General features: G+C 34.1%; 1 protein-coding gene across 1 annotated transcript in view; it reads left to right on the forward strand.

The window, feature by feature from the left end:
- The first annotated feature begins 1260 nt into the window (after window positions 1-1260).
- Window positions 1261-25272, forward strand: part of LOC149794762 (uncharacterized) — a 48125-nt gene continuing 24113 nt past the window's right edge. Inside the window, exons 1-4 of the mRNA XM_089966233.1 lie at window positions 1261-1414; window positions 2303-2934; window positions 14089-14208; window positions 18665-18843. Coding sequence (XP_089822359.1) covers window positions 2676-2934; window positions 14089-14208; window positions 18665-18843 — 558 coding nt within the window. The 5' untranslated portion in view covers window positions 1261-1414; window positions 2303-2675. The remainder of the gene's footprint in view (window positions 1415-2302; window positions 2935-14088; window positions 14209-18664; window positions 18844-25272) is intronic.

Raw genomic sequence — 25272 nt, forward strand, 5'->3', positions numbered from 1 at the left:
GTGTTTGTAAGGCATCATGTCCCTTCATGCTTGATCAACTGTCAGCTAACAAATATGATCAGAAAAGTATGGAGTTTTGCTTCGTTCATCTTACAGTGACTTAAAAATCATTGTTTTAGAACTTTTGTACCAATACGTATCACATGTATCATCCATCTTTGCTATCTTTTTTTAATGAAGAAAGATCACGGGATTCAGGGACGTCCACCTTAATCATTTAGCAATGGTTTAACGCAATGTCTTCTAGAGAAGGAAAATACCGACCAATTAAGTCGGTAAACGATTCAGCTAATAATTTGATAGTATACATACATTTGGAATTCCCCGTTATGAAAGCGCTTAACTAAAAATACAATTTTCTCATAGAACTAAAGGCTGAATTTGAACTAAATCCAAAGATAGCAAGAGAGAGGGAGAGATAGTGATTTAGATTTTTAACATAGCTTTAAAAAATAATTCAGTCATATCACTACGATGTATGCAGTCTAGAAGTTTATAGTGATGTCTTGGGGCATCATGCCGCAAACAGGTCGCATGATGTCCCTCCCAGTCACATTATCCTGACACCAGGCCGATCAGTCCTAACACTAACATCTTAATGCTGAGCGCCAAGAAAGGCAGCTGATAGTACCATTTGTATGTCTTTGGTATGACTTGGCAGGGGTTAGAACCCGCGACCTCCCGCTTCAGAGGCGGACGCTCTAACCACTTAGGCCACAACAGCGGTTAAAATGAAGAGATGAAAAAAAGACTAATGAAATATATTAATGTATAACAGCATAAAACGGGTTATACCGTTATATATATATATATATATATATATATATATATATATATATATATATATATATACGATACGATTTAGTGTAGCAAATACATTTTCAGAGGAGCTGGCGACCCCCATTCCACCCTTAACATTAAGCGTGAGACAACTTGAACATTTCGTATTTTTTTTTTACAATTAGATGTTCAAAATTATGCCCTGAAAAGGATTCAAATGAAAGAGCATCATGGTGCTTCAACCCCAACCCCTCGACCCCAACAGGGGTTATATGCCACAGACCACTCGCCTACTTGTTTGTACTCTCACCCACACACCCCTAAGAGATATTTTTGGATCCGTCCAGCAACAAAATAGGAATCAGTACTAACACGTACATAATATATACCCATATGACAATAACCCTTTCGTGACTACCTATCCGGTAATATGCAGTCAAGTCCATTGAGTTTTTGTTTTGACTGGCGAGTCATCGTTCACTTGTGAAATTTAAGTTCCATCGAAGTGATCTATTATTTTCCTTGTCTGGATGTTACAAATATGACAATAATGTTTTTTCACTTGTTGGAATCTTTTCTAGCCAGACAAAATCGACACAGAAATGTGTTCATCTTGTGAGTCAAAACTACGAAGGTTAGTATAATAACCTGCCTATATCCAGCAACAACGTAGAAGCAGGAAGGGGGTCGGGGGTAAGCAGGAAGGGGGTCGGGGGCAAGCGGGAAGGGGGTCGAGGGTAAACGGGAAGGGGGTCGGGGGCAAGCGCCTTGTTTCAGTACTCTTTAGTGGTACCCTTATTTTGCTGCAGATAACAGTTTTATGTATTTTGCAAACCTCCAACCCCTCTTTTTGAAAGTTTTGTCAACTAAACTCAAGGTGAAATACTATGAAAATTTGAGCTTTATAAAAAAATCGGAATGCCCCCGCAGACTTCTAGTGCCCTGGGACAAATTACCCCTTCCCAAATTCCAATTCCGCTTGCGCTATTGTTGCTTGTGGCATTCCATTGTTACAACACTGGCAGAAAATATTAATTGCTACAAATTGACTTTTATTTTTCGTGTCAATTAAGTGTTTTAATGTATCGCACTTGCACAGCAACCCATCTCTACCCTTCTCTTGTTCCCTGGTGATTTTAGTTTTTATATTTAAGATCATACATCTTTGCAGTCTTTGTTGTTATATGTAATTTCAAAGTTTACACGGGCGTTCCAAAATACTATGATAATTTTAGTTTTTATAACTAAGGTCACGCATTTTTGCAGTCTTTGTTATAGGTCATTTCAACGTTTACATGAACATTCCTAAATACCATACTACTATTAGTTTTTGTATCTAAGTTCATGCATTTTTGCAGTCGTTGCTGTTACAGGTCATTTCAAAGTTTACACGAGCGTTCCTAAATACCATGTTAGATTTAAATTAGCATCAGTTTTCAAACGACATTGTTTTCATGCACGAATAAATGTATACTTTCTAATGAATGATTTACTTAATGTACGTGTGTATTCTTCGTTGCAGAAGCCGATCGATACAGTCGTAGGCCTGGTCATAGATTCGTAAGCAAAATAAATTCGTGTGAAATGATGCGATTCCACTTTGGGACATGGAAAAACAACTTTTCCTGATCCTGGCTTTTCAAAGCAAGACAATAAAATACTAAAGCAAGCATTATGTAACAGATATTATACAGTTTTATTTCTCCTGGATGATGGTTTCGAATTACACTATCAGTAGATATATTGTGCACAAAGGCATTTACCTTCATTTTTCATATAATTAAATGTTCGAATGAGAACCAGTGGTGGAATTGTTTAACAGCATACCGCTTTCAACGCATCTTTTTCACAGGAATAAAAAGAACTCATTCAAGAACAAAAAGCTGACTGCATTGATGGGTGCTAAAAAAGATTTATATAGATGGGTTGTAATGTCACTTGCCTACATCACACTAGTCAGTCCAAGTGACACGATTCCAGGTACAGGTACAATCCTGACTCCAGGTGACGTCATGGTAGCGGGAATATTCTCGGTTCAGGAGAATAGGAATGGGATATGTTCGAATGTTAACGTACATTCTGTCAAGAACGTTGAAGCCATACGATGGTACATTGACAATCTAAATTCTCAAAGCAACTTTTCATTTAAAATAGGTAAGTACAGTTATGCATCCTTGACATCAAATTTTAATCAATACATGTTATGAGTACTGCTGTAAGTTCATTTTTAAAACACAGTAATATATTTCCTCACTATATCAAATTTTGAATAAAAATAATGCACAAAAAGGTTCTGTTGTCTTAAAACATGATTCAGTTTGTACTTAGTATGTTCCGAGTCTATTCTCTTCAAAATAAGTAACAGAAAAGAGTGAAAGACAACAAACTTTGTAAAAAGGACTATATTGAATAAGGGCCATTTTCTATCCCCGTTTATATGGGGAAAAACATTCTTGCAAATATCACAACTCTGTGTCTCATTGTGTTATTCGATGTATAAATCACCATATTCTGCGTTAAATATGCATATAAATTTCTTTTTCATACCTAAACACGACCTTTGAACATGGTCTGGTATGGGAAATGTAGGAGAAAATGCTACATTTGAGCAACTTGAAACTAGAAATAAGATAAGGCTTGATCAGACAAGGTATTTACACTGACTAATTGATTTTTTATGAAAAAAAAATCGATTCTCTTATTAACTTATGCGTTCACGTTTGCGCTAATCATTAAAAATGAAAAACTTCTTGAATTTTGCTATGTATCATTGTCGTTTTTTTCCATGTTGAACAATAGCTGCCGACGTATCGCTACGCGTGAGAAATTAAACCAGCTCTTCTAGAGTGCGCTATTTTGTTTCCTTCATTATTATATTAAAAAATTCCCAGAATAACGATTCAGATATTTTTTAAAAAATGTTATCCATTCATTTCTCTCTTTCTTCATTCTTTCTAAATTGCCTTGGGAACAGGATTTTTTCAAAGAGGCGCTGAATGGGCCTTTGGAACTATATGTTAAAAAAGACCGCGTGGAGTAAACTTTACGAGACTGTTTGTCTCATAAACTCGTAGTAATGCTGTTTTCCATGACCATATATAAAAGAGAGAGATAGACGAGAAGAAGAAGTTCAGAGTCTCTTAAAAGAGGTGTCACTTTGACGGCGTATATATGGCCAGATCTGGGGAATATGGCAAGCGAAGGTACGCGATTCTGTAACGATACAAACCCCTTTGAGATTCCAACGAACGGACTAATTCTTCCGCAAATCTCCTCACCTTTTATGCAGTTTCTTAGGAGGTACCCAAATATGGTCATACGTCTAGTTCTTGAGCCACGCCAGAATCTAAAAGTGAGGCTTCATCGTTTCTTACAGACTATCGTCTGGGTCTATGTACCTCATTAGACAGACAATTTTGCCACATCAGCTCGTTTACCCACTCAGAGGGAATTTTTTGGAATTCGTTAATTCAGCTACCTACACAACTTACAGAATGTAGTTTTTTGCTGACTTATGATACAAGGGAAATGTATAGTGCAAGAGAGTTTTGCCTTTTGCTCATAAGGGCGCAATCTTTATTAAATAGTTTATAATTGTAATACCGAAATAAATGAATTTAATCTCAATGTATTTTAATAGAAAATTACTTTCAATAGCCTTTAATGAAAAATTACTTTTAACACGATTTAGAAAAAAATTTCAATCTTATTACATTTACTAAAAGAATTATGTCCTAATATAAACATTAAATGCATTTTAACGTTGCCAATTTTTAGCAAAATGATGCTGTAAATAATAGGGTAAGTACATATATATTATTTATTTTATAGATTAATAACAGTTCATTTCCATCACGATGCCGTTTGAAACGTTTAAATCACTATTACAGTGCAATTCTGTACATATAATTTTTAATGAATATGTCTATTTTCTGAAGGAAATAACATTTACAGCCTGTGTATTTTTTCATTAAATTTTGTTAACTGGGTCTTTTTTCATAGAGTAACAATATTAATTCTTTAAAACTAAAGCATTAACTGGGCAAACAACGAAGGATATACTGCAGTTATATAAATCTACTTGGAAAAAATGTGTCATCTGCATGATATACATACCCGACAATGCAAGTTTCCATAGCTCAAACGATATAGCATTTATTGCGTCAAATTGTGGCACCAAGTTCGAATCCCCCAAAACAGCTGTCTTTTTTCTTCTTTTTTTTATATCTTTTTTACTTTTTAAGAATTATTATCCATAATATATCAACATCTGTCAATTTGCCGATTGAAATAAAATTAGTAACTGCTCAGTTTTCAAGACCAACAAAAAATAATGCACAATTTGAAAATCATTTTATTTTTATGTCATACAAGGTGACATTTTTATCAATATGGTACTCATCAAAATGGAAAATTACAAGGGTGCCAGATCAAATCTGCATCAGAAAATAATGGTAGTGGAACCCGTGTTGTGACCCTTTTAACTGAATATTTTTACATTACTTCTGCGCCAAAGACCAGTAATTTTATGAGCCTCAATCATTTGCAAATCATTTTATATGTATGTTCCTAAAGTGCAATATTTGTAAGGGTATGGTATTCATCTAAAAGGAAACTAGAGGATAGTGGCCAAATATCTTTGCATCAGAAAATGATTGTCGTGGAACCAGTGTTGTGAAGCGATTATTATTCCATAGTTATATGCTATAAATTTTTTTATACATGTTTGTTTATTCTAAAAATATTAAGACCTAATGCTTTATCACAGTTTCCTAATCACTCCTCCAAATCAAGAAAAACTGGTTTTGGACTGACATAAATTTTTACTTGCCTAATAACTCAATGATTTTTCTAACAATTACTGAAATTATAAATTACACATTTTGTTTCCAAACAGTGGGTAACATGTCCAAAGGTCAGGATGGAAGCAAAAAAAGTAAATGAATTGATTTATGGTTTGTTAGTTGAAAAGGATAATGGTATTATTCCTACCTCCTAAACATCAAAACTAAACATAAACAAAGTTATTTGTTCCATATATTTATCAAAATACTGCATATTTATTACAATATCATATTTTCTTTATTTCATTAAATGATAACCTACTAACCTGATGCACTTACTGATTATAACAACAGAAAATCATAAATATAATAACATTTACAGATGAAAATCTTTTATTCAAAGGACATCCTGCTTGAATATAAGTACCACTACTATGAATACTACCACTACTACTACTACTGCTAATAATAATAATAATAATAATAATAATAACAATAACAATAATGACAGCATTAATAATAATACTAAAAGAATGTATATCTACCTAGTTTTTCTAGTGGAAACAAACATGGGGGAGTTGGCACTAACCATGAAGCATATCAAGCATACAGTATATAATAATCAAAACTATTCTGAAGTGAAAAATGTTGCTATGTAACATTGCATAATGGATGACACAATAATTTATGATATAAAACAAAAATTATGATAATTAATACATAATAAGCCGAGTTGTTTATTTTTAGATACTGTTCATAAAATTAGTTTCTGGCTCCATCCCTACAAGAACTAGTTAAATGGAATTCGCCGACTATGTGTATCGTTATAGACTAAATATGGCAGGCAACGTTAATACTTGCAAATGTATGAAAAGCACCTGACAAACGAGACTTTATATCAGATATGACAAATTTGGTGAATGGTCTAAAACACTTCAAAGGATGTTATAAAAGGCCCACAATCAATACAACTTCAAATTCCATCGACATTAAGATCTCACAGATATTATGTTGTATGTAAAAGATCACATAGGTATCAAAGTCATCTTGTTAATGTCCCAGTGTGTGCCATAACTCAGTCTTTTTCAGAGTGTATTATTTTTTATAAAGTCAAATAGTAGATATTGCAAGTTCCATTTGGATATCTCCTACTTTACTAATGAATCCCTGCGATCATCACTGCAACAAGAGTCTGAAAACTTTTCAAGAACAGATATGAAATCACTTTAACAAAATCTGTGCGAGTTAATTAAAACAAAGTCATATCTTAACTTTGATTTCCTTCTCCCTTATCCAGTGCTGACTATTTCTATCTTGTTTTGCTTGCAAATGAATCAATTCCTGTAACGGAATAATGCTTAAATCCTGGTTCAAGAGAACAACTTGCTGAATAAGCACAAATCGTACTTCAGGATGGATGCATCCACTTGGAAATTGAATGAATTCCCCATGATATCAGTTGATTACCTGTGTGACATCACTATGGGCATTTATCAAGTCAAACAGGCTCCAAAGTATACAAATGAGCATCTCACAGATGAGGGGCACTCAGAGGTTATGGCATGTATGAACTTCGCAGGTTTGTTTCATGTAAAAATCCATTCTCGCCACTCCAAAAATAAATTCCATTTGCTGTGGATCCAAAACAAGCCAAAATATTCCATGGACTCCATCAAAGGATGGTATTGTATTTGCAAGGTTGGTGCTCGGGTTGTTGGGTATTGTGCCTATGTGTTTAGTGTCCTACTGTTTATAGGATGAAAAAGATGGATAAATGATGAGTTGACAAAGAAGGTATCACTAACTAGTCATCTTAAGGATGTATCATCCATTCCAGAATGTGATTGTGACAACTGGGAATCAAATAAGGAGTTGTTTTTCTACACTTTGACCACTACTTTCATCAGTAGTCATCTGACTCCTTTTATGTTTATATGACAAATGATAATTTTTGTATAATTTGAATTGTCATCCATATCATAATGTTTCCATTATTATGGCATCTTAATTGTGTGATATTGAGGAAGAGAGAATGATAATACACAACAATTGCCAGATTAAGGCCTTCCAGGGCCCTTATCACTGAAAATATTAATGTACGCCGCCCCACTACTAAATGTGAAATTAAAAAATGTTATATAGAAAGCCTTGCGGAGAGATAATCGCATGAGTTTTGCGTAGGAATACGGAGAAGCATGTCGACCTACATGTATAAGTATACAGTACTAAAAATATTTTGGCACAAAATATGTCTTCAAAACCGCTGTCAAATTATAATAGTTAATGTAATAATGTGACTAGCTTTATTTTAATGGTATATATATATATATATATATATATATATATATATATATATATATATATATATATATATATATATATATATATATATATATATATATATATATATATATATATATATATATATATATATATATATATATATATATATATATATATATGTATGTATGTATGTATAAAAAATAAAATATATATATATATGTATGTATGTATGTATAAAAATAAGTTTACTAATTCTTTAAAAAATGAAATTGAATTTTTAATTAATTATCAATATAATATGATTAATTATTTATAAAATACTTGATTAATTATTTATAAAATACTTGATAGTAACCGTAATGCACACCATATTTTTATCATATTTTTATTAAATAAATTGAGTTCTGATAACCACTTTAACAGCTATAATGATTATACTAGTATATATGTTGATTACATTTATCTTTGTAATTTTTTTTTTTTTTTTTTTTTTTTTTTTTTTGTAATTTATTTTCTTTTCTTCTAATAAGCGTGTATTATACATAATACTAATATTACTAAAACTGTTTATCTCTATTTGTTAATAAATCGTATATATATATATATATATATATATATATATATATATATATATATATATATATATATATATATATATATATATATATATATATATATATATATATATAAAGTTATTATATGCGCTAAAATGTTTCTATACATTTTTTAATTTGGTTGTTGCCCCCATCGAGGGCCCCAGTGTTGAGTCGCTACAAAGAGTTGAATATAGGCCTACATGTGCATAAGAGAGAGAGAGAGAGAGAGAGAGAGAGAGAGAGAGAGAGAGAGAGAGAGAGAGAGTATAGTTGTATATAGTTACTTTAAGCAATGAAAAGGTTGAAAAATACTTACTTTGACTCATTTTTCTCCCAAGTTTATGTGCAAACTTGTTCCTAAAAATTCATTGAAAGTTGCATTCATTCGATGAATCCCCGAATCTTGCACGATGTAAACCATAGTCTTTGCCGACTCTAAGTGCTGGTAAATAACATTTGCAAAACGAATAAAAAAAGTTATTGTGTTTCCATTTGTTCGTTATAGGTATTTTATTATCATTATTATTATTATCATTTTGTTTCTTTTTATTTTTTAAACATGTACATCCTCTCATTTCATAGACAAGTGTATGAAGTCAGTGTATTGCGGTATTCCCGCGCTGATTTAAAAATTGACGCAAAAGGTCTAGAGAGTACATTACCTATAGTCCGTTTCTTTCTTGCATTCTCCAATGCCATGACTTCTAAAACCAATTTCACATTTTTCAGAAGTTCATTAAAAGTGCTGAACCAATAGGCTTTTTTCTTTCTTATTAATGTCCATATTATATCTTTACGGATGAATATATAGTTTATAAATAGATTATAGTTTGACTATAGGCTACCTCAATGGGTGTAGAAGACATTTTTTTTTTCTTCTTCTAAAGATATAAACACAGCAGTGTGTGTGGTATACAGCCATGAAAATATAAGGATGAAAGTACATAAATACATAAAGAACACTTGTCATTTTCAGTGAAGGTAACAAACCCATGTATTCGGCGAGTAAGCGAACGTACAGGCTCCTGTTAACGCCTCCTCTACAGTCATATTCAATAATATCAAACAATCATTTAAATAATTCAATAATATTAAACAATATTTCATTGAGGAACAGTTTTTATATTTTATCAATAATACCTTTTTGTCAACGTATTTTAGAAACAGTTTTCAGTTGACGTATAAGTTCGATATTCTATTTTTGCCTATGATGGACCATTTTGGAATAGTTTTAGAAACTAAATTTTATTTATAGAGCTTTATAACCCCTAAAATAATAAAAATGAATATTGCAAATTTGAAACTGAGTGAATAGCTAATGGGAAAACAAGTACCTATGAGAAGTAAATGGAAAAGATGACTACTTTTCATGTCTTTTTTGATAGTGTTTTGACACCCTGTAACCGTGGTAACGGACACGTGAAAACAAATCTGATATCAGAAATAAATGTTTACCACCCCATATGTACAGTATACATCATATAAGAACATCTGGAGAGAGGGCGGAAATGGCCCTTATTCAATATAGTCCATTAACAAATAATTTATTTCCCTAGACTAGAAAGTGAAAATGAGAAAAAAGAACTTACGGTATTGAGAATTAAATCGAAAAATAAATCCAAGAATTACAGATTTAAGACCTAGTATTATAAAGTCCTGAATAAAATTCAGTAGAAATCGTGAAGAGATCCAAAACGGAAGGCGATTACGTGTCTGTTATAGCTATTAAAGTGTTGATGTGTCAACAGTCCAGTCTTTTATTGAATCACAGTAATATAACTCCAGGTTTGAATTCAGTATGAACTCCAATAAATGTCTTTATCCAAGAATTTTATCAGAGCACTTTTGTATGTCCAGAGAAAATAATCACTTGAATTCTTTAATTTGAAGAAAATAAAATTCAGTTCAAACTGGACACAACATAATACAACTTGAAGGTGCTAGATGTTAAAGCACAATTGACTAAATCCTCAAAATCACAAGATTACATAGTTTTCTCCTCGACATCAGGTCACAAGTAGCAATTTCTAAAAAAATAACCATTGCCTAAAGGAAAAAACCTTCTAGAATTATATAATGTGTTACATTTATGCTCTTATAAAACACAACAAGAAAAAAGTGAAGACAACTAGCTTTGTAAAATTTAACAAATAATTTATTGTCCAAGAAAAACTAGGCAAAAATGAGAAACGAAACTTACGGTTTTACGAATCAAATCCATATATAATCCAAGAATGATCCAAGAATTAAATAATAGAAGTCCTAGTAATAAAACACCGAGTTCGAATTCCGATGAAATCCAAAATGGAAGGCGATGACGAATGATATGATATGCGTCCTACTGATGTGTCAACAGTTCTTTGTTGAATCAGAAAAATAATATTCCAGTATTTGAATTCGATGTAAATTTATATAGCTGTCCTTGTCCAAGAATTAATTTAGATCACAAGTATTTCCATGGAAAAATGATCTCTTGGACCAAATAATGTGAGGAAAAATTAAAAATATAGCTCAAACTGGTCGCAAGAAAACACATTTAATTGTCAATGGTTTAAAGCCCGACTGACGGTTATACACTAATGTAAGGCGCAAAACAGATTCCTGTGTAAGGGTCACATGATCACCCTTCTAGAACAACATAGACGCTTTTTACATGCCTAACATCACGTATTCCCAGTATGGCCTTGACTAAACCAATGATTTTACTCTGGGAAATAATACAAATAAATAATAAACGAATTGTTTACTTCAACTTACTGGTTATGAATCATTGTGAGGAAGTAGGTCAGCATTAGATACAAAGTTTATATTACTAGTGTTTACGAAAAACAGTCAGGTCAAAGTGAACTGAATTTCTGGAAAATGTAAAATCCAGTAAATAAAGTTATATTACAATAGCATGTAATGGAATATATAAAAAAATTAATTCTAACAAACAATCAATCGAATTAAATCAGATATAAATTAAATGAAATATGCAAAACAAATAAGCCTTGTTTATTTACAACATAATAACCTGTAAAATTCACTTAGGAAACTCCATACCCTGACCCAAATCATCATATTTACTCCTTCTGGCTTACCTGAATAAAAAGCGTGGTATTAAGTTCATACACATAGAGAATAATAAAGCTATTCTTAGTTGTTTAGATAAATTAAATTTTAAAAAATTTAAGCAGTCAATGAGGTCAAGCAGAAATGAACTCAGTTTGGACAAGACAAGTCCAGAATACAATGTTACATTACAATATCATGTAATGAAATAGAAATTTTAAAACTAAAAAACAAACAAACAATTAAATTAAATTAAATATACCCGAGAAATGGTATATTCCTATTGAGGCACAAATAATAATTATATCTGCGCTCTTATGTTTTCATGGGGGAGACGCTTAGAGGGTCCTAAGTGAAATGGGTCAATAGTTTGAACACTGGGGTAAATGGCAACCTTGTTATCAGTGGTTGTCCTTACTTTGTGGGGACATACGGGAAATCTCTATGTTAAATGTGTCAATGGATTTAACATGGGAATTGTATTATAGGGACAAAAGGGTTTATGTTAGGGACAAACTAGAATGGCATTGTTAAAACTCTGAAAGTTAAAAGTCGAAACTCTATAGGGAGAAACAGGAATGGTAATGCTACTTTTTGGTAAAATCTAACATCCAATACATGCCACCCATACTCCAATGAATAGGGTAGGGGTATTTATACATACGCCTTATACATGCATACACACAGACACAATACGAGGGGGAGATATAAATGAAGGGGGAGAATATATACACGCTCGTACACAAGTATATGAGTGTTTATAGACACACTACTATATCCTCACACAAACATACTATACAATCAAACACACGAGAAGGGTAAGTGGTTTCAAGTTTTAGTTGTAAAGATAGACATAGACATAAACAAACATGCAACGATTTGCAATGATTCAACGTTGACGACGTCGTAACGTAAGACTATAGCTCCAATCATTTAGTACAGTATCAATTTGTCATCGATGCAAACTGCAAGAGAAAATAGATAACCATAAGGCTCACAAATCTTTTCTATTGACCATTACCCTGACTCGAGATTATTTTGACCTTAATGTATAGTAAGTGGATTCACTTGAACCTTAGTTCACAATAATAATCATAAACAATAAAGAAAACAGACATTAAATTTCAACACATTTACAAACTAAAAGTGAGTAATGGCTAACATTTACTGTCCTTCACACAGGTCATTTCTTTCCGACTGACTTGTCCACATTCACAATACCTTTACCTACTTTGAGTATCGTGCACAAAATGAAATATTCTCAAATGAACACAGTAAAGGAAATTTTTAAACTCAGGTTTTGGTATAAACAGAGAACGCTAAGTTGTTGTCAATCTTGAATCATTGCCAATTTCGGGATATTTGTATTTTTGTGTTATGTCTATTTCTGTGTTTACATTTATTACTTAAATCCCCTCTCCTCTCTCTTATGTCTAAGTGTATAGTTTGTTTGTGTAAGGGTATAGCAGTGTGTCTATTGTATAGTAGAGGATCTAATGTATAGCAGTGTGTTTATTGCAAAGTAGAGTGTCTAGTGCGTAGTAATGTGTCTATAGTATTGTAGTGTGTATATTGTATAATAGTGTGTCTATTATATAGTAGAGTGTCTAGTATGTAGTAAAGTGTCTGTTGTATAGTAGAGTGTCTAGTGTATAGTAGTCTGCCTATTGTATAGTAGAGTGTCAAGTCTATGGTAGTGTGTATATTGTATAATAGTGTGTATATTGTAAAATAGTGTGTCTAGTGTATACTAGTGTGTCTAGTGTAAAGTAGTGTGTCTGTTGTGTAGTAGTGTGTCTAGTGTATAGTAGAGTGTCTATTGTATGGTAGAGTGTCTAGTGTGTAGTAATGTGTCTATTGTATAGTAGAATGTCTATTGCATAGTAGTGTATCTAGTGTATAATAGTGTGCATATTGTATAGTAGATTGTCTAATGTATAGTAGTGTGTCTTTTGCATAGTAGTGTGTCTAGTGTATAGTAGCATGTCTAGTGTATAGTATTGTGTCTAGTGCATATCAGCGTGTCTAGTGCATAGTAGTGTCTCTAGTGTATAGTAGTGTGTCTATTGTATAGTAGTGTGTATGGTGTATAGTAGTGTGTCTATTGTATAGTAGCGTATCTAGTGTATAGTAGTGTCTCTAGTGTATAGTAGTGTTTCTATTGTATAGTAATGTGTCTAGTGTAGTGTTTCCAGTGTATAGTAGTATGTCTAGAGTATAGTAGTGTGTCTAGTGTATAGTAGTGTGTCTAATGTATATTAGCGTGGATGGGTGTGTGTATAACTGGAAGTAAGGATGTGTGGATGGATATGTATAAAGATATGTGGAAGTATGTGTGGATGGATGTGTGGATGGATATGTGTTTAGATATGTGGATGTATGTGTGGATGGATATGTGTATAGATGTGTGGGTGTATGTGTGGATGGATGTGTGGATGGATATGTGTATAGATGTGTGGATGTATTTGTGGATGGATGTGCGGATGGATATGTGTATAGATGTGTGGATGTATTTGTGGATGGATGTGTGTATAAACAACAAACAGTCTGAGGGATTACTTTTAAATCTACCTTATGATAATTATTTTCAGGTTTTGTAGCCTACAAGACGTGCAGAATAAGGGGAAAGGAATCCGAAAGCATCAATGACTTAATTTCCAAGAGCCGAGCTGCAAGAGATTCGAAGGGGAAAAGCCAAGCTTACATTGTGGGTGAGTTTTCTTTATTCATTTTAAATATGTACAAAATGCTAATCAGCATAAAATGAGCTTTTACTATTTGAGATGAGAGAAAACCCAAGGTAAGTACGCAACGCACGACACATAAAAGGTAATAAAATGGCATAAAGGATAAACCAAAATTCTGTAAACTCCTGTTCTTAATTGCAATTTTAACACAATAGTTACAAAGAGAGCATGTTATATATATCTCTCATGACACCTTGTGATACCAATCATTTCGCGGGCCACAGGATACGGCTTAGCGGGCCGCGGGTTGCGTGTTTGAGACCCCTGCTCTAGATTAAGTGTACTCCATATTACGTTTATATGCCATCTTCAGGCACGGCACCTTTCGATTGGTTTTCTTGCCCTTTTTTTGAAATAAGTAAGTGATCGTTGCTATGTGTCGTTCCATAATTGTCCTTTTCATGTAAGTAAGAAAATCATTGAGTGGTTGTTTTGTTTGTGCTTTTAGACCAGCTGTATATTTGTCAGACTGGTTTCTTTGAACATTTTTAGTAAAAACTAAAACAAAAAAAATGTTATATAAGCTGTTTAACTCCTTGTGATGGAAGGTAGGGGATAAACAATTCTAGCATTTCTGGCGACTGGGCCGGTAAACGAACTATTTTCTAATGAGAATAACCTACTCATCCGGCTCCGTTCTGGTGGCTTTGTCTTGTTCTTTCCAATCTCGTTTATAAATAGTGTTTTAGTTTTACATAGTTTGTGAAAATGTATTAATGTCTATTTGCGTGGGCTAGCTTTGCTTATAGGACGACTCCACTTTAAGATGAGAAACGATGTTGAAGTAACTGTGCTGAATTTCTCAAAACGTTTTGTATTTCTTTGCAACAACGCTAGCCGGGACAAAACGAAAGAGCTGATCCCGGTAAACACTCGTTAGAGAAGCGAATATTAAATCTATATAATTATGCTGGAATTTTTTAGATGTCGTGTATGTGCATTTTTCATGATGAAACCATGCCACACTCGAGGCAAAATATGAATAAATGTTTCGGATCTCTGAGGTGTGTATTTTCCATCTCACATTTGTTTGTACGTCTGTTTCTCTTCTCCCATTTGTTATATTTTTTATTTGTTTGTGGTTTTCCTTTGTCATTGTCATCTTAGACTCTTATGTGAGTCTGTCTTTTTCGCCTGATGCCATAATAGCGTAGCCTGTCATGATCATCGTCTGCTGTTGACGCGACTTAACCTTTGATTTCACTTGCTCTTTCGAGTAAAACCTACCTAGTTCTGCCATTATTTGTTAATCTACTGAAATATATGTTTATGTTTTGTATGATTGTTATATTTTATTTGAGTAGTCTTGACTGTCTCGCACAGAGTGTTTCTTGTCAGCCTGTGAGCGCGGAGGGTGGCCGATCTCACGTACTATATCCTCTATTGGAACTTATATCTCCAACCTCTCGCCTCCCACGGCTGTACTTTTACCTCTCCTATCCCAAACAGCCAAGAGTCAAACTCACGCTTCACAATGGCTGCATTTTTCCATCGCCTTTCCCTGACAGCCGAGGGTCACACCTTCCCCTCCCAATGGCTGGACTTCTACCTCTCCTTTCCCTGACAGCCAAGGGTCACACCTTCGCCTCCCAATGCTGGACTTTTACCTCTCCTTTCCCTGACAGCGAAGGGTGCTTGTTGATGTTTATTTTTCCATGACAGTATATGTCCTTTCAAAGTTACATTTGTTTACATAACGTCTATATATATATATATATATATATATATATATATATATATATATATATATATATATATATATATATATATATATATATATATATATATATATATTAGAGAGTAGCGAGTATGTTAGACTAGGTTAACTATTAACGTTTTGGAAACAAAGATGAAAATATTCGGTATAAGAAAGAATAATGATTTCAATTTATCTTAGTCAAAATATAACATAATTGATGAATTTAAGCACCTTGTATGTCTTTTTTCCCGCAAACCGTCGATTGCTTAATAGCTACACCTCGTGAGCTTACGAAAACATATCATTTTTGTTTCTTTCATTTATTTGGGTAAGTCGTGCTAACAGCCATTCAGATAGTACTTTCTGTATAAGCTACTACCTTAAAATACGTATGTATGTATGTATGTATGTATGTATGTATGCATGCATGCATGCATGCATGCATGCATGCATGCGTGCATGTATGTATGTATGTATGTATGTATGTATGTATGTATGTATGTATGTATGTATGTATGTGTGTGTGTGTATGTATGTATGTATGTATGTATGTATGTATGTATGTGTGTGTATGTGCGTGTGTGTGCGTATGTATGTATGTATGTATGTGTGTGTATGTGCGTGTATGTATGTATGTAAGTATGTATGTATGTATGTATGTATGTATGTAAGTACGTATGTATGTATGTATGTATGTATGTGTGTATATATGTATCTATGTATGTATGTGTGTGTATGTATGTATGTATGTGTGTTTGCGTATGTATGTATGCATGCATGTATGTATGTATGTATGTATGTATGTATGTATGTATGTCTGCATGTATGTATGTGTATGTGTGTATGAGTGTATGCGTATGTATGTATACATGTATGTGTGTGTGCGTATGTATGTATGTATGTATGTATGTATGTATGTATTTATGAAGTTTCTTAAATGATATAAATCAATAAATGTACATCACAAGTACATCCCATGCAATAGTGTTATATCCTTTGAATGTATATAGGACGACTACTAATATTTCTATACCATTAAATTGTCTGCCAAAAAGTGCCCCACATTTACATGAAGACTGCTCTGTGTATTTCCTATTCATTTAATTGAGTCTGCTTTATCATCATCATCATCGTCATCATCATTACCAAAAAATATGTACTCTACGTACTTTATATCAATGGTAGGTACGACGGTCATGTTGTCAACGAACGACACTGGTTTTGATCAGTGCTGGTTAAAAAAAAAATATTTGGTAAAAATGACTTTGAAATGTCCTTTGACGTAATTGAAGACACAGCACTATAAAGTACTAAAGATAATATCATAATTCATTGTTTTTAAGTATGAATTCTCTAAGAATCTATAAATGTAATGTACACTCGTAGTTATAGCATGAAACCTTAGGAATATAGATGTAAATATTGAATGACGAGTTTCCTTTAATGTTTTTTTTTCTTCAGATACTACATTTAAATGTTTTCTTTTTTCAAAAACTATATATAAATGTTTTCTGTTTATACTCAGAAAATGTCACATATTCAGCACATCGAAAACACCGTTATGTTCTATTATATTTGTTTGCTGACCGTATGATAGCTGCCATTTAAATCAACAATGCAGGTGTCATTCTGTTCAGTTATAGCCTGGTAGAGCCGGTATGGGTTGCCTTCATAAAACACCGAACGAACAAATCATAAAGGATATTTGACGCTCGACTGGAACCAAGGGCAGTTACATGTATATTATCTATTTCAGTGGATAATTGTACATGCCATTTAACATACTTGACACAACTGTCAAAGTATGTCAGAAATGTATATCGAAATTAAGTCGTGAATGAGAGATTACAGCGGCATTACGGATACGTGTCTTATATTCTGTACTTAAATACCGGTACCCACAGATCAATACGTGGTATTTAGTGTGTAACATAAATTTAAAAACCAATACGATACTGGGCGCTTTCCATAATAGTCACATACAAAGCTTCAATAATCTTGATTTAAAGTTTGTTTGGTGGTTTTCAACCGAAATTATTACACATTACTGATTATACCGAGGAAATGGAACACACTGGGGCAACCGACCTGGACTGGCATGGGCGGGTATTCATCGCGATACCAATGGATTACGAGCGAACTTACTTATCTATCGCGGCTCCCGCTTTCTGTAATGCCGACGAATATAGAATATAAAACACAAGCTTCACTGAGATACCGCCAAACTTAAGGCATAAGTTTTAATAAGTACACACCTTTTTTACCACAAAAATTCTTACAATATCGAGGCTTAAAGATCCGTATATATCAATTATGGTATGTCGAACAAATTAAGACAGTACATGAGTAATCCAACGGTTATTAGAAGAAGAAAAAAAAAATTAATTTACGAACGTTTTCGGTCAAAAACTGATGCAAGGTATTCATACCGCCCAGCCCCGTTTCGCTAGCATAGCTTCGTTCAATCAGTCCTTGATTATTAAGACTTCTCCAGATATATTATATTCTTTACAAGGAACACACATTTTGTTTCATGAATGAAGCAACTTGGTTATCAAAGAAATTAGTGGACATTTTATTTAACAGATGGAGCTTACTACGCTGAGAATGCTCGTTTAACTCTGTGATCATCACTTTTAATCATATCGGTATCAATGATCGGGACATTGTTTCAAAGCCGACAATATTTTTTGTTTTTAAGATTATTTTATCTGATTACAGGAGTGATCGGCCCTGAAACGAATTCTGAGGCGGAAGTGGTTTCATCTATCATTAGCACCTTGCCGCCAGAGGATCAGCTTCTTCAGGTCGGATTCTCCACTACGGCCCCTGTTCTAGCGAATAGAACTCTATTTCCCAACCTATATCGTGTCATTCCAAATGATAAGATAGAGGTCAAGGTCAGTTCAATTAGTTTAATATTTGGAACATAGCAAGTGTGTGACATGTATAGTGTATATGAAACGCGAACTCGGATTAAAACAGTATATATTGAAAAATGTGAAACAAAAACAAAAGCAATATTAACACATAATACAATTATATTTGAAAGTTTACACATTATTTTCAGAGCAGAAATTTCTCTTTACAAATGTGCCACATCCCTTTTAGACAGCCAAAGTTCTAAAACCGATGAACCTCTAATAATGATATCTTCGGCCTAAGGCCGTTAGCGTTTGTACTTCTTTGTTCAATATGCTTTGTAAAAAAGCGGGTTGTACATTGGTGTTGACTTCATCTAACTGACCAAAGTTAGCGTATTCCACTTGGCACGTATTATTATGTTGACTCCATTTATGTGTATCTACGGATGATATGCGATTAAACCGCTTGAGAAAAAACAAAGATTAATTATAATGATATAGAGCCCAAGGAATGAAAGACATAAAACGTTCATAAAAATAATAGCTGAAAAGTATTTAAAAATTCATCCACCTTGCACTGATTGAAGCGCATATGTTTCTTTACCAGAATTTACAGAACAAGTGCACATTGCTGAGTTATTTTTTTTTGTTTGTTTCCATAATACCTATATGGTTGTCTCCATAACACGTATTTTGAAATCTCGTCAGGGTTCTGATATAACAACTAAGAAAAGACAACTGACTATCTGTTTAGTTTCCAAGATTTCAACATTTTGTGATTTCGTCCTTTGCTCTCACTCTACTCGTGTTGCGTTCGTACATTATAAACCAGTGTTTTGTTTAATTCTCTAATATAGGGAACGGTCTGTCATACAATTCCCCTTTCATCTCGATAAGATATAAAGACTTCAAATACACGAAACGGTCTTTCTTACAATTCAAGATTCATAATGCTTAATACACAATGACCCCACACCATATTTATTTATTTCCATAATGCTAAAACACAATGACCCAGGACCACAATTATTTATTGCTATAACGCTAATACACAGAAACCCAAAACCACAATTAATAATTTTCATAACGCTAATACAAAATGACCCAAGACCATAGTCATTCATTTCTATAACGCTACTACACAATGACCCAAGACAACAATTATTTATTTCTATAACGCTAATACACAATGACCCAAGACCACAATTATTTATTTCTCTAACGCTAATATACAATGGCCCAAGACCTCCCAAGACCACAATTATATATTTCTATCACGCTAATAATCAGTGATCCAATACCACAATTATTTATATAACGACCCCAGACCACAATTAGTTATTTCCATAACGCTAATACATAATGCCCCAAGACCACAATTATTTATTTCATAATGGTAATACAGAATGACCCATGACCACAATTATTTAGTTCCATGAAGCTAATACACAATGACCCAAGACCACAATTGTTTATTTCCATAACGCTAATACACAATAACCCAAGACCACAATTATTTATTTCTATAACGCTAATACGTACACTGGACAACAAATTTTTACAAAAGTCATGTTACTGAAATAAAATTAGTCAATTCTTATCAATTTTTATGTGCTGAACACGAATATGACAGTCAAATTGCAAAATTGGCTCTAGTTTTTTTGTAATCTGCAAGAAATTAATGTTTACATAACGAAATGCATTCCAATAGTAAAAGGTCAACTGTAATAGCCTACCTATAAAAAATCAAGTCATTGACTACATCTTAGATTTCTTCACCTGTCTCTTGTACAGCTGTTCGGGAGCATCTCTGAGGAGTGTCCAGCAGTAGTCAGCCAGCATTGTAGTGGACCATTTTCCCTGGTATCTTTGTTCCATTGTTGCGATATCTTGATGAAAACGTTCGCCGTGTTCATCACTAACAATACCACAGTTGCTAGGAAAGAAATCCAAATGGGAATGAAGGAAGTGAATCTTTAGAGACATATTGCAGCCAAGTTTCTTATACTTCATCAACATGTCTTCTACTAGTTCCTTATAGTTTTCTGCCCTAACATTTCCCAGGAAGTTTGTAGAAACTAGGCGAAAAGCATTCCATGCTTGTTTCGCGTCACCTTCCAGCAAGTTGTTGAACCGGTCATCTTTGAAAAGCTCTCGAATCTGAGGACCCACAAAAACTCCCTCTTTAATCTTTGCTTCGCTGAGTCGAGGGAATATTTCACGCAGGTATCGGAATGCTGGCAAAGTCCGGTCAATGGCTTTCACGAAGTTCTTCATCAAACCTAGTTTGATGTGAAGGGGTGGTAGCAAGATTTTCTGAGCCTCAACCAGAGCTGGGTGTTGGATATTCTTCTCTCCAGTGGCTACATTCTGCCTGTGAGTCCATTCCTTCCTCATGTAGTGCATTTCCCTTGCTCGGCTATCCCACTCGCATAAGAAACACATGTATTTTGTATATCCCTGCTGCAGTCCCATTAAAAGGGCAACTACCTTCAAATCACCACAGAGGTGCCAGCTGTACTTGTTATACTCAATGGAATTCAGTAGCTGCCTTAAGTTATCGTATGTCTCTTTCATGTGGACAGCATACGCTACTGGAATAGATGGAAGAATGTTTCCATTGTGCAAAAGCACAGCCTTGAGACTCAGTTTCGAAGAGTCCACAAATAGTCTCCATTCTTGTGGGTCATGAGTGATTTTTAAAGCATTCATGAGGCCCTCAATATCGGAACAGAATATCAGATTACTTTCCTTTCTGAAGAAAGGCTCCAATTGCTGGTGGCGCTTTCGATATGCAGTAATTGTGACATCTTCTTCTAGAAGATTCCATTGTTGGAGTCTTGATCCTAGCAATTCTGCCTTGTTCTTTGATAAGTCCAAATCACGAATCAGGTCATTTAGTTCTTCCTGTGTTATTCTGTGTGGGGTTGATGATGCACCACAGTGAAAATCTGGATCACTGCATGCTGATGGACCAGGAGAAGAACAGGTCGACTCACCTTTGTCTTCGTCAGATGAATCAAGAGAATATTCTGCTGGAGGTTCTGGAATAGGAAGTCCCTCACCATGTGGAACTGGTCTCAATGCAGACGGAATGTTTGGGTAGACTATTCTCGACTTCTTTCGCTTCGTTATTCCGCCGGAAAGAGGAGGAACCAAGCAGAAGTAACAGTCATTTAGGTGGTTGCTTGGCTCTCTCCACACCATTGGGACTGCAAACGGCATTGATGACCTTTTGCAATTCAACCACTGTGAAAGCTGTGTTGTACATGTAGCACAGCATATATGCGGAGCCCAAGGCTTGTCATGGTCACCAACCTTGCATCCGAAGTAAAGATGATATGCCTTCTTCACTTGAGAATTGATACTTTTCTTCTGGTTGGCAAATGTCACTTCCCCACAAATATAGCAAAAATTGTCCGCGGTATTAACACACTTTCGAGGCATTACTGTTCTTTATTGTACGTAAATGGATAAAATAATAAGTTTTATGTAACAGTAGCTTGAACTGTCTCGCACAACGTCTAAAATATTTTAAACGCTGAACCTATCTGATTGGGCTTTATATAGTACACTGCTTACGTCAGCTTCAGCAGCCGCCTGGCATTAGTATAATAGGCCTACACATGTATAGTACACTGCTGACGTCAACTTACTTCAGCAGCCGCATGGCATTAGTATTGCATTGCATCAGAAAATGATGCAATCAACTGTGGATGATGTGAGCATGATGGTATTATGCAATGTTACATCATTATTCCGGATGTTGCTGCAGTCCTACTGGAGAAATTTACACAGTGAAACATAGAAAATGAGGTATATGAATATCTTCAAAACGAGAGCCAATACAAATTTTTCACGGTTATATTCGTGTTCGGCACACCAAAATACTACAGATTAGGGCCTTTTCAAGTCAGTAATGATTTCACTGTTGACCAGTGTACACAAAGACCAAATACCACATTTATTTATTTCCATTCTGTCATTTGTACTCGTTGATCAGTATGTGTTTTCTTTATTATAACAGATGTTGATACATCTCATTTTACTCTTAGTTACCAGACACATTGTTTTTCACTCAAGATTATTTATCTCCATCCTCTCATTAAGGACCGTGTAAATGTATTACGGACCATGTAACTGTTTAGGACCATGTAACTGTATTAAGGACTATATGAATGTGTTACTGACAATGTAACTGTTAAGGATCATGTAATTGTGTCAAGGTCCATAGTAACTGTGTTAAGGACCATGTTACTATGTTAATATAAACTTATTGTAAGCTATACAAGCATGTATCTGTTACAAGTAGGTCACACCATCACATGATTTAAAGGCTGAATCTGCAATAGAACAGGGTAAATGACAAAAACAACTAGAATGATGTCTTCTAGCAGTTTCAATATAGTCCCCACTTAGACTTGTAGGGGAAAGAGTATGGAAATAGGGCTGTAAAATGTGAGTATGAATATTGACTATCTTATTTGACTTCCTGGTGAGCAGTGAAGATGATGCCAAGCTGTAAACCTCTTAAGTGTGTGTGTGACTTGGATTTTTAACGTAGCTTTAACAATTGTTCAGTCATATCGCAACAATATATGCAGTGTGGCAGTTTATAGTGATGTCTAGCACTCGGGCATCATGCCGCAGACATGTAGCACGATGTCCCACCCAGTCACATTATCCTGACACCCGGCCGACCACTAATCTGTGATGTGATTTGGATTTTTAACGTAGCTTTAGCAATTTTTCAGTCATATCGCTACGATGTCTGCTATGTGACAGTTTAAAGTGATGTTTAGCACTAGGGCATCATGCCGCAGACATGTAGCATGATGTCCCACCCAGTCACATTATCCTGACACCGGGCCGACCAGTCCTAACACTAACCTCTTAATGCTGAGCGCCAAGCGAGGCAGCTGTTAGTACCATTTTTGTAAGTCTTTGGTATGACTCGGCCGGGGATCTAACCCACGACCACTAGGTCACGGAGCGGTTAAAACCTCTCAAAATTTAAAAAATATATATTTTCAATAAAAAGGTTTTTAAAAATAAAACTAATTATTTGTCAAATTTAATTATGCGTTTAATTTTTTTAATTGACATATGCAAGAATTTGATATTTTACGCGTTCTTAGTTTTAGCCGTATGCTACAAAAAAGTGATTTAAGAGTCATGAGTCCTTTTGATGCGAACCCCAGTATAAAGGCCTCAGTTTGAAATTACTTTCCTTTAATGCTGAGTATTACCAGTCATTATTGTGCATTTAGTACTATAACCCACATAATCCTTTCAAAGTAGGTGCTGACCGGGTGAAAATAAGGGATGAAATATTTGATCTTATTTATCTGCATACATTCGCTGTAATGCTATGAGAATGTTTTTGTGGTATCACTGGTCTGTTCCACCCATTTTCCGTCCGTTTGATATCTATTTCGTTTTCGCCTGATAGTTCAAGTTTTCCGCCATCTGTCGTTTCCAAACTTTTAGAATGACTTGAGCATCTTTTTTTAAAAAATTCTTTATTTTTATTTCAATATTTTCATTTCGTATTGAATTTCATTATATGAGTAAGCCAACGACAGTATAGGCATGGATAGAATGACAGTGACAGTCACACAATATATAAAATAACGAACTACTTGTCACAGAACTTGTATAATTTTCTATTTGAGACATTTATGTTAATAAAACTATTAATATAGCTAAGTAACTGAACAAATAGAGAAATGCATGCCACTGATTAGCCATTGATGCATGTACATGCTTTAGCATCGTTAATGCAAAAATTTTAAGAGAAATCGATGAAATTGAATCCGGCCGTCTGTATTCAAGAATTAAAAGACTTACATCAATCTAAAACCAGTCTACATTCATATCACCAATGTGACATTGACTCGTGCTGACATTTAGAAGAATCAACAACAAAAAACCATACCAAACCAAACCAACCCAAAATTGTCCATTTAGTTATAATCAACTACAAAAACTTTCCATTTAAAATTCGACACCACCAATCCCTAAATCCGATAAATCGTTAAGACTTTAAAAGTAAATTAAGATTAATAATATCTATTCCGCCATATATAATTATGGTGTAATTGAAGGTCATTTGATTTTATCATTTCTTATAAATGGGTGAACTAAGAGATTTTAAGAGATCTTGATCGATTGAGTAATGATCTGAAAGATGGCTCAATTTCTACTTTTTTAATAATTGGTTTTCTAAATAATACCAAGAATCACTTTTCATATATAATATAGAGCTTTTCACTTCTTGCAGTTTTTTTTCTCTTCAAGTTTAAACCGTTGATATCCTTGGTATTGAACCACAAGCTGAATCATTTGGAGAACTCATTTTCTACTCAGTCCAAAGATATGTTGATACATAGTTCTCACGGTTTTCTGCTTTTAATCCAATCTATATCACTTTTCAACATTTGCCTTTTAAACCAGGAACCATGC

This window comes from Sinohyriopsis cumingii, chromosome 7 (assembly GCF_028554795.1).
Source record: "Sinohyriopsis cumingii isolate HCF-2022 chromosome 7, ASM2855479v2, whole genome shotgun sequence".
In the NCBI taxonomy this organism is placed as follows: domain Eukaryota; kingdom Metazoa; phylum Mollusca; class Bivalvia; order Unionida; family Unionidae; genus Sinohyriopsis; species Sinohyriopsis cumingii.